The 11,269-nt window shown below is 33.5% G+C and overlaps 1 protein-coding gene across 1 annotated transcript; it reads right to left on the minus strand.

Annotated features, from left to right (window-relative positions):
- Positions 1-237: 237 nt before the first annotated feature.
- On the minus strand, positions 238-9,048 carry RCK (DNA helicase ROCK-N-ROLLERS). Its single transcript, XM_089785563.1, has 27 exons — positions 9,009-9,048; positions 7,797-7,887; positions 7,411-7,594; positions 7,050-7,211; positions 6,659-6,896; positions 6,504-6,540; positions 6,369-6,415; positions 6,210-6,267; positions 5,719-5,933; positions 5,482-5,638; positions 5,318-5,369; positions 4,882-4,953; positions 4,717-4,766; positions 4,474-4,591; positions 4,332-4,395; positions 4,171-4,254; positions 3,955-4,080; positions 3,667-3,863; positions 3,369-3,557; positions 3,006-3,257; positions 2,872-2,921; positions 2,601-2,621; positions 2,184-2,263; positions 1,889-2,090; positions 1,734-1,771; positions 1,300-1,641; positions 238-1,215 (listed from the first exon to the last, which is right to left on the minus strand). Exons 2-27 carry the CDS (start codon positions 7,862-7,864, stop codon positions 614-616), a joined length of 3,705 nt encoding a protein of 1,234 aa, XP_089641689.1. The 5' UTR covers positions 7,865-7,887; positions 9,009-9,048; the 3' UTR covers positions 238-613.
- Positions 9,049-11,269: the final 2,221 nt, after the last annotated feature.

Raw genomic sequence — 11,269 nt, forward strand, 5'->3', positions numbered from 1 at the left:
ATTTCTGATTTGCTAACTGATTTTCTTGCTTCAGTACCACAGAGAAAAAAGTAAAAGAAAAAAAAAAAGAATTCTTGTGATAAGATCTTAACTTGTCTTGTCTGAATTTGTGATACATAAAAGCTGCTTTCGGCCACCATTTTCCTAAGCTGATGAAACCTACTCAGCCCACACATTTGCTGCTTGAAATTTTGTGCCCCAGCCCAATAGGTCTATTTAGCGACCTTTTCACTCAATCCAAACTAATTAAAGAAATTTGGTTCATTTCTACAGATTCCTTGCATAACTCTAAAGCTCATTAATCATTAATTGCTTTTAATTGGTAGTGTGTTTTTCCCTTTGGGAAAACTTGTTTGAATTTTGTTGCACCATTTTTTTTTATCAATTTGCTAAATCTTTGACAATCATCACCCTATATGGTAATCTTTGTCAAACTTAATCTTCAGAACTGAACAGAACTACTAATCAGCAGAACTAGAAAATTTGAAGCTAGGCTTTCTCAGCAACCAAATAGACGGCTAAGTAAAAACAAAAAGAAGAAATACCTCTGGTAACTGGTAGTCGGATAGTAAAATAGAAATGAAACTCTTCTCGGCAGACACCTCCACGTAAATCAGAGAAATGAAAAGACGCTCTGAAAGCCAAGGAATGAATCTACTTCCCTGACTTTGCCTGTGGACGCCACTGAGCAGCATGGCCTTTTGGATTCGATTGGAGATGGCAGTTCTTTCGAACCATCCTTTACACAGCTTCCAAGGTCTGCTGGCCGCTTGCTATTCTTCACCATTGAAATATCAAATGTCAGCATTTTAATAGACGATATACCAGCGTTGGTGCTTGAAACTTTGGGAGAAACTGCTGATTTTCCATTTGCTCCACTGGAACTTCCATGGCATACATTGTTTTCCGCCTTTGTGCCGGCTTTGGTCTCACACACGTCTATGTTGACTTCCCCAGGTTCCAGCTCTGAAATGACCATTGCATCTCTGACAACATTGCTGGAATTCGAATCATTTGATGTTGTTGAAGTAGCATTGCAAAACCGTGGCCGATTCACTGTGAAGTGTTCCTCTGTCCAAAAGAAAGAATCGGACTCAACGGGCTTTGGCGTATTGAGCACAGGAAAATTCCTGGATTTTTTCCGTATGTGATCAAAGATTGTTTCTTCAGTCAACGTTTTGAACGAGAGGACTTCAGGTTCAGATGGAAGATCACCTTGAATGATAGAAGTAACATTTAACACCATACCAGAAGCAAACAATGATGATTTTACGAACAATGCTTTGGTCAAATATGTACCTGACTCATCCGTGAGATCAATGGTAACTGAGCTCCCAGAGTTTATGTGGTGCTTTCTGGTCATGTAGTTGTTGATACCATGGACATTCTGTTCTGGCTCTCTGGATTCTGGGGAAGGATCGAGCACAATATGTTGATGAGTTTTGCTTCTCTCTATTTCTTCCAGGGGCTGGTCGCGAGAGCGCTTTCTTGTCAGAATTAAGCCACCAGATGCTTGGGGATAGGCACTGTTTAATGGAGTCAACAGAGGGAAGCTCTTGGCTTTGTCACGTATATGGTCAAATATTGTATGCCCGACGATCATTTCGCAGTCGTCTTTTTCAGTTCCAGCAGCAGGTTCTCCTGCAGCCATTTGAGGTAGAAATGGTGCGTGAAAATGCAAAAAGATACCAGGACATCTACTGAAAAGCATTGCATTATGCCGTAAGGTATACCTTCTCCCAATTCTTCATCCAAGAGATTGAAACTCGGCCTGCAATAGAAAAGAATTATTATCAGATATATGGTATAAAGACAAACCCCTTCAAGCCCCAATGGATCAAAACTAAAATAAGCTATTTGAAATCCAGATGAATCCTCTGCTTCTCACATTAAAGAGCTTTCCCTTTTAGATTCAACTAAACCAGGAGGTTCTTCAGCCAAAGTTTGATTTGTGGCTGCATTGTCATCGTCCACAACACGAACTTCCTCAGGTGGAGCAAAAAACTGAGGCTGTTCCTTTCCACGTTTATTATTCGCATTTGAATTGCTCTCGTTAATTGGCAGAAGTTTTTCATGGAGATCAACGCCAACTGCATGAATAATACAGCAAAATGAGTAATAACTCTGGAATTTATGCCCAGTGTGTATAAAAGTTGTAGAAATTAGACAAGTAGAAGCTTAACTGTATTCTTCGAATATAAGATCAGCCTTTACAGTCATCTTTCCCAGGGGGTTTGCCACGAGGATAGTCGTGCTATAGGGGCTGCAAGGATAAACAACCACATCTGCCTCAAAAGGCAGGATAAGGAAAACAAGTGGCTAACCAAATATTCTGTACCAAGCGGATGATGGTTGAGCAACTAAAGACCTAGCAAATTGAGCTAATTCATTCATGAAGTCGATCAAGTATTAATGCCATTGGTTCTGTAATTTTGAAATGCCATAATTGCAATTACATAAAAATGATTGCAACAAAACATTCTTAGAAGGGCACTTATTTCCTTCTTCATCCATTCTAAACCTATATATCTGTTTCATATGGCAAAATCCTGTTTCAACACATTATTAGGCTGAAGGAGTCTGAGAAGAAGTTTGCATACCTTAAAAAGTCATCCATTCTGCTGAAGCCAAGTAAGATGGAGTTAGAAAGTAATATAAGGAGGAAAGAAGCAGAGATAGCATCTAGAATCAAGCATTATATCAAGGGTCACTGTTTCGGATAACCAATTCCATATAGGAAAAAAAAAGGGTTCCAGTCTTATTTTACTAAAATATTTGAGCAAATAACAAATCTGTTTGACGGAAACACATTGGTATAATAGTCGAATAGATAGTATCCAAACATTGAATATAAACTAATGTTAACGGCACCTTATCTTCTCATGAAAAAGGATCAGGTTTTCTTCTTCTGAAGCAACAATCTGTAAGAGAAAATGTTTAGTACAACATTTATATTCCATTGACGCTACTCACGAAGGTATGACGAAACATTCCGGATAATATACCATATCAGCATAGTGTCGCTTAGTTGATTGGACCCCTTGTGATAGCCTCGTCAATGTTACTGCTAACTTGGACTTTCCTTGCTTCTGGCATTCACTTACCTCAATCTTAATGTCAACTTTAGGAGGCAATGACGTTAGAGACTCCTTGATATGATTTCCAAAAGGATATTTTCGCCCAGTAACCAACTCTATCCTCCTTGGATCAGCTTCAGCTAGTGTCTCAAATGATTTAATTCCCATTGAATGGAGTGCCTGAACAAAGCATTAGTGGAGGGAGTATAATGAGATAAAATTGAACCAACCAAGTATTTAGAAACAATAAATCTAACTACATCAATCAAACAAATCCTCATCAAAGAAAACCTTCGCTGTCACCATTCCAATGCCAGGTAATTGTTTCAGCAAGTAAGGACTGTCATCCCAGAGTTTTTGATATAATGACTTTGCTAGAAGCGACGAGTTGAGGGCTCCTTTATAGTTCTTTTTGTATATAAAATACTCTTTCATACACTTAGCAATCCTACACCCATTTGCGCATATTGAATTTGCATCCTAAAGCAAACACAGCAATTCATTATTTCATCAGTTCAACTTTAAGAGTAATTCTTCTAGAAAAGTTTTAACCATAATCAAAGTACGAAAATAACTGAAGTCATGATACCTGGGTCATAGATAAATCATGAACCAAAGGATCCCCAGTTAAGCAGTCATTTGCCAAAACAAATATCTTCTCTTCTCTTGTTTGAATGCGCTTTTTCCGTTTCCCTCTATCACCACTGACATGGAACCGGAGGCGGCCATCTTTATCGGCATTTATGTCATTCAAAAGCTTCTTCTCACTGCGTCTGAGCTGTATCCCTTCATTTTCCAGCAAATTAATGCTTCAATCTTACAGTTCCTTTAGAAGAACAAGTACAAACAATAACTATTACTAGATGGGTATGCATACAAGCAATCTCCTCAGCACGGGATATAATCTGTAGTACATCTTCTAAACTGTAGCTAGGTGGAGCTTGCATAATGTGTTTCATGGTGTTAAATTTCAGATAGTACTTTGTCATCAATCTACCTGGCTCTAAAAACAATGAAAACAAAGAGGTAGGAATTAGTGAGATGTTTATACTTAAGGAAAGCTAAGAGATATTAATTAACAATTTCAGCATACCTTGTGGCTTCAATATGAAACCATCTTCATCAGTCTGAATCATTTGGTGGTATGATAGCTCATTAACATTTTTAACACAAATCTCTGACATTACACAGCATTGATGAGCAATATGATGTCAGAAAAAAAAACTCGATAAATCCACAGGGAAAGAAGTACACCTTGCATATGCTTCTCTATTCGATCTCTTGGAATCCCTTTTCTAACTGCATAATTCTCAGGATTCTGATTGTGCATTCAAAGGGTCAGAATGCAATCAAAAGAAGGCATTTTATATCCTTCAAAAAATGGCCATATACATGCCTTTTTCATTCTCACATATAAGTATGAGCACTTCATCCACTCAATTGCCTTTGTGATGTCAGAGATGGTCAGTTGAACTATTTCCGCAGTTAAGTGTTCTGTCACACATGAGAGCAACCTACATTGGTAACAAAAATGTGAAGCACACAATTAGAAGATGTGCCTAACTTTCATAGAATGCATGCGTCATGAAAAACTCCAGAATAACAAATCTATTATGGATTTTAGAAGTTGTGAACATACTGTGATTCTACCATTTCACATCCATTCAAGAGATTCTCATATAAATGGACCTGAGATCATGTATGATATCATAAAAGACAAAATTAGCTAGAATCCAGTAGGCTAAATTAGTGGCAGTACAAGAAATATGCTAGGGAAGAGGAACAAAGGACAGTGTTAGATTACTGTTTCTCTTCTAGTCATGATTACAACCATCCCCGTCTCATCAAATGGTGGCCGACCTGCTCTCCCACACATCTGGAGAACAAACAACTAATTTAACTATATACATATGCATGTAAATTGAGAAATATGGGCATGAAATGCAGATACAACCAGATACATTCATCTTTCTCTCTTCAGTCAAGCGACAGTGAGTATGGACAATTTTGAATGACCATCCGCAAAACATGTCTACTTATTCATAACAGCTCGTGCCTTCCACATACAATGGGGATAGAAAGGAGGAGCTCCATGTAGAAGTACTAGTTTTCTCAAAAAACATAAATGTTCCAAAAATTGAAGTAATTTATATCTTTAAAGCTAGAGGAATACAGAAATTCTAGTGATTTATATCTTTGAAAGTCACTGGAAACTACTGAAGAAGCATATAGCAACACACCTGTAGTACCATTGACCGATCATATTCCATGTAAAGACCTTTTTCCTTGTTGCTGAATAAATTGAAATTTTGAAGCATTAGATACAATAGATGCTCTTTGCTTTGTATAAGAGAAAATGATAAAGATTATAAATAGTTGACTTCAGAAAAACAGTTTGACATACAAATGTTGGGTTGACTTAATTACAACTGTATGAGCTGGTAGGTTGATTCCATGGGCAAGAGTATTTGTGGTGCACAGAACTTGGACATCACCACTAAGAAAAAGACTTTCAATGAGATTACGATCCTTAAGACTAAGCCCACCATTATGATAACCAACTGCAAACATAGTATCTCACATTAACTTGACATATAATTTCCAATAATGAGTGTCATACTAGAATAAGTTCACCCTATACCTCCATAAAGAATATAAGATTGCATTTGTTTGTCACTGCATGACAGGGAAGCCTCTCTTAGCCTTTCCTGTTGCTCATGACTTCTAATAAATGGATTTGAATAACCAAAGGTCATTACTGTCTGAGAGAGGCGTTGTGCTGCTTCTTGTGCTCCTTTTCTAGTTGAGCAAAAAACTAGAGCAGATTTTCCTCTTGAAAATTGCATTAGAATATCTGCAATTAGTTCCGACCAAAAATGGTATTTATGCTCTTTTATCATATATAATTTTTTCAGCATATAAAACAGAAACAGTTCAAAAAGCATTTAACAAGACACTAGTCCAGAAGTTGGATCTTACCAAAAATATAGTTATGGAGGCGCTGGATGATGACAAATAGAAACAATCACTAATATTAGATTAATCTGAACTTGTTAACTAAATATTTATGTTCTGTTATTTGCCCTTTCAATATATAAAATTCTTGCAATAAAGAAAGTGTAAGACTTAAAAATCCATACACAATTACTTGCCTTTTCGAACAGGAAGTCATTTTTTGCAGCGGCATACCCTGCAACAAAGATATTTGCTTTTGTCAAAGAAATGCACTTGAGGGAGACAACTTTGAAAAGATAATTTTGAGAAAGGAACATCTAAAAAGAAAAGGCATACCAAAAACTTTAGTCGTCAACTTTACAGGCCTCATTTCTTCTCCAAACCTGTTAATAAATTAGAAAGTTGAAGGACATAAAATTCAACTGCAACTAAGAGAAGAAAGTGCAGCCATCACATCATAGCATAAATTACCTTTTGATTCCTTGGACAGGGACCTCAAGCCATTCAGCTGTGCTTGTTATTATCAAGTGTGTATGTTATAACAGTTCAATCACTTTCCATTTTTGAAAGTAAAAGTTAAAATAAAATCGGATTAACTCTTTAGCAAATATGAGAGGAAAATTTACCAAGGTCCTCAATGTTTGGAATAGTGGCTGACGCAGCTAAAAACCGAACAGATGCCAGAGGACTTGATTTCATTTCTGGGTTGCGAGCAAGCATTTTTATTCTGCTAACTATTGCCTCCAAAGCTGCCCCACGCAGATCATTCAGTAGGTGAACTTCATCAATAAGCAGAAGTGCTATATCACTGAAGAAGCTCAAGCCTCCATCCTTTATGCGGTACCGGGTAACAGCATCAAATTTCTATATAAAAGAAAATGAAAAACTTTCAGTCATGTAATCATGCAGTGCAACATGTATATTAAAGGAATTTGCATAATTGCAAATCTAGATTAGCGCATGTGACTGAATTCGTGGCTATGTTTATCGTTTGGTATGACATGTCTATGTGCTCACCTCAGGAGTCGTTACAATAATATCTGCTTCTTGAATTTTCCTTATGCTATAAGATTCGTTATCACCTGTCAACTCCAGGCAATTTAACCCCAATGAACCAAACTTCTGATTCCAATCACGCAGCTTCTCTTGCACTAAAGCTTTGGATGGGGCTATGTAGATCTTTAGACCAAATCAAAACTAGAAATAAGAACCAATGACAAAGTGCTCCCACATAGAAACATTCAATATGCTTCTAGCCCAACATTAATATATCATGCATTGAGCGGAAAAGCATGAGAAAAAGGCGCTTGTCTGCATTTACTAAAGTAATAATTCAAGTCTCTACAAACTAATACTGGCATGAGTGCTCAAGACTTACTGTTTTTAGTGTTCCCTTTATATGGACAAACGTTTCATCCCTAGTGATAAACCTTGAGAGAAGCCTCAATATGCAGAGCTCAAAGAGCACAGTTTTCCCACTTCCAGTAGGAGCTGAAATAACCATGTTTACATCGGAGAGGAAACAAACAGGGAAGCATTCACTCTGCAGTGAATTAAAGTACCTGCGAGCATAATAAATACAAATAAAAGGTACCGCCATATGGAATTATGGATTTGTTTCAGATAAAAATGATAAAATTTCTATTTAATTATAATTATAAACACTTTTTTATAATCAGAATGATGCTAAAATCCATAATATGCTACTGACAAACGCCTAATTTCCATGCCAACTTGAAAAATCTCAAGTTAAAGTATATTTACCTGAAACTAAAAATTGAACGGAAAAGTGATGGCAAATCGAACACGGATTTCAGTGAACATGAATCCATGATCAAACTCTCTTATTAACAATCTGCGAAAAAAAAATGAAAATAATTAAATAACAGCTAATATAAATGCCATTCTTGTGAATCTTCATATAAATTGCCAAGATTAAGCATCTTTTTCAAATGGAAAAGGACAAAACAGTAAATATCATGCAGTGCTCCTGGAACTGACTCTAATTATTGGAATTGTATCGAGATTAAATGCACTTCGATAATACAGTTCAATGAAAAAGAAAAATATTACACTATATTCAAACAATTTGTAGCTTTCTGTTTTCGTTGGATTCAGATTTCAAATCAAACAAATAGCAACAAGATATTCAAATATATCTTTCGTGAGACGATAATAACAGCTTATGATAGAAAATTAAACTGGAAAGAATTTATATAAAAATGCTTCAAATTCTGTAGTATTTTAACGAAGCTAAGATGATACCTTCACATATGCTGCAAATTTACACAGAAATTCCTAGATATAATGAACTGCTAAACATCTCCGAATTTAAAACTCAAAACTCTCGAAATCTCGATTGAAAAACGCAGATACTCATTAAACACTCTAATTCTTCATTTTTTTTCCAGGAAACTAGTGAAAATAAGCTTAACTTATCTTAAAACTTACAGAGAAATGAATTTCTAAAGATCTCTTAGTTTAATACTTAAACTTCTGGAAATGTTAGTTAAAAAAGGCTAAGAGGAAAGCAGATAGACGTTAAATCCTTTAATTCTTCATTTTATATTCAAATCTCAATAAAATACGAAAAATAATGAAAATCATAGAGTAAATTATTGCAAAACTTCTAGAGAAGAAGAACCGCTGAAGATCAATAAAAAAAATGCAAAGTAGAAAACAGAGACTCGCTAAAGTCTATAATTCTTTGTACGTAGTTTGATCGAGTGAACTGTAATTTTCGTTTCAAATCCAAATCACCCAGAACAATCTCTATTGCCTCTCGATCGTGAAATCTCCTAGCTATGAAGAATTAGCTAGTTCTTGCAAGTGTTGAAAATGTTGAGCGGATTCGAGATGAATTTTCTTTGGTTGCAAGGACTAGCTAACTTTATTTTTAGCACAAAAAATCTATATAAATTTCAATTGCGATTACTAAAAAATCATATGATTCTTTGAATCACTAGCTCGATTCACCTGAAATCTGAGATTCATAGCCTTTGAAGCTTCTTCAGAGAGAGAACGGAGAAAAGAAGATAGAATTGTGTTCACTTGGATATTTATAATTGGAAAATGTCCGTTTTGGCGGGAATCCGATCTACAAGCCGCCTGCTTTTTAAGCCGTGTTTGCCTACTTTTTTTTGGCAACTTAATTTGTATTTTTTAAATAAAAAATATTTCCCTTTTAACAAAACATATTAAGTAATTCATAACCTCTACAACTTAATACTTCATAAGTTAATAATCTTAATTAGATAATAATTTTGATCATTCCTAATTTGAGATTAATGTAATAAATTAATAATTCGTTAAATTTATAAAATAAAATATTAAAAAAACACACATAAAGTTTTTGTAAAATATGATTCAATGTTTCTTATTTTTTCATGAAATTGATGTTTCCTTGAAATTTACAAACCAATGTACTGACAAAATACCTCAGTAATATTGTCAAATTATTGATCAATTATTGATGAAAATTCGATCAGTAATCTAGTTTAAAAAGATGGTCAATTTATCTACTAATTTTTTTTACAGAATTTCAATTGATATTTTAAAAAAATTTACCAACAAAAAATTCTGTTGGCGAATTCATCGATGAGATCAATTAAAATTATCGAATGCCCCTCTTCCCCCCCATTTCTCCCAGCTATCTTTTCCTCTCCTTCATCTCTCTCCCTCTCTCCCTCATGCCTATTGCCCCGTTGCACAGCCCTTTCGACCTAACCGGACATTCGCTCATCCGACCTAACCCCTCTGCCCTTCCTTTTGTTGCTGAACCCAAGGTTGCCGATAGATTTGCCTTTCCTTAAGGAGCTACTACTGTTCATTTCCGGTGAAGCTCTGCCTACTAGATTTCATCGATTTTAGTGCCCATTTTACTCTGATCGATGGTAGTTTTGAAGCCCATAGGGTAGGCTTTATTTTTGCCATGGGATTTTTACATTTAGGGTTTCAATTTCAAATTTTCTATATGTTGATTGTGATGAAAATGTTGTTGTTGTCATCTGTTGTAATCAAATATTCAAATTTGCATTAACTGTGATGAAGATTTCACTTCATAGTAATGCGTTTAATCTATTATTGAGATGTATTCTATTGAAAATAGGATTTTTCTTTAAATGTTGGTATTATGTGTGTAATCTATTAGTATTACGTGTGTAATTTGTTGGTACTGTATGTGCTTTCCTTAGCTTTCACAATAGGATTTTTTGGGTTTAATTAATTTAGCAAATATAATAAAATTTATAATTATTTAAATTAATTAAGATTTTATTAAATTAATAAATTAATTTAACTAATTACCATATGCGAACAATGTTTTAGTAATTAAGTGATTTAGTAATATTATTGAAATTAAAAAATATTTAAATTAGTGAAGGTGTTAATGAGTTAATTAAATAATTTAGTTCAATAAGAAATCAATTAAATTAGTTAAATTCAAGAAATATTTAAAATAATAATGCTTTTATTAAACTAATTAAATAATTTAACCACTTGAATTGAAAAAATGTTTTTGTTATTAAGCAATTAATTAAATTAGTAATATTATTTAATTTTTAAAATATTTAAATTAATTAAGGTTTCATTAAATTAATTAAACAATTTGACTACTTGAATTGAAAAAAATGTTTTAGTTATTAAGCAATTAATTAAATTATTAATATTATTTAACTTAAAAAATATTTAAATTAATTATTAAGGTGCTAGTTATGAGTTAAATAAATAATTTAGTTAATTTAGTAATGTAATGTGTTATAAGTAATTAAGCAATTAATTAAATTAATAATATTATATAATATTTCATTTATTTTAAGTAATTAAGGTATGAGGGAATTAGTTACGTAATTTAACTAATTAAAAGGAATAATGTATTAGCAATTAATAAATTAATTAAATTAATAATAGTATATAATATGTTAGGGTTTTTAAATTAATTAAGATTTAATGGAATTAATTACATAATTAAACTAACTAAAAAGAATTACGTATTAGTAATTAAGCAATTAATTAAATTAGTAAATTTAGTAAAATTATTTCATTATTTAAATAATTAAGGTTTCATTAAATTAATTAGATAATTTGACTACTTGAATTTAAAAAATGTTTATTTATCAGGTAATTAATTAAATTAGTAATATTATTTAATTTAAAGTTATTTAAATTAATTATTAAGGTTCAAGATGATGAGTTGAATAAATAATTTGGTTAATTTAGTAATGTAATGTGTTATAAGT

The sequence above is a fragment of the Theobroma umbraticum genome, unplaced genomic scaffold (assembly GCF_002168275.2).
Source record: "Theobroma umbraticum cultivar Fairchild unplaced genomic scaffold, ASM216827v3 scaffold_239.0, whole genome shotgun sequence".
Taxonomy (NCBI): domain Eukaryota; kingdom Viridiplantae; phylum Streptophyta; class Magnoliopsida; order Malvales; family Malvaceae; genus Theobroma; species Theobroma umbraticum.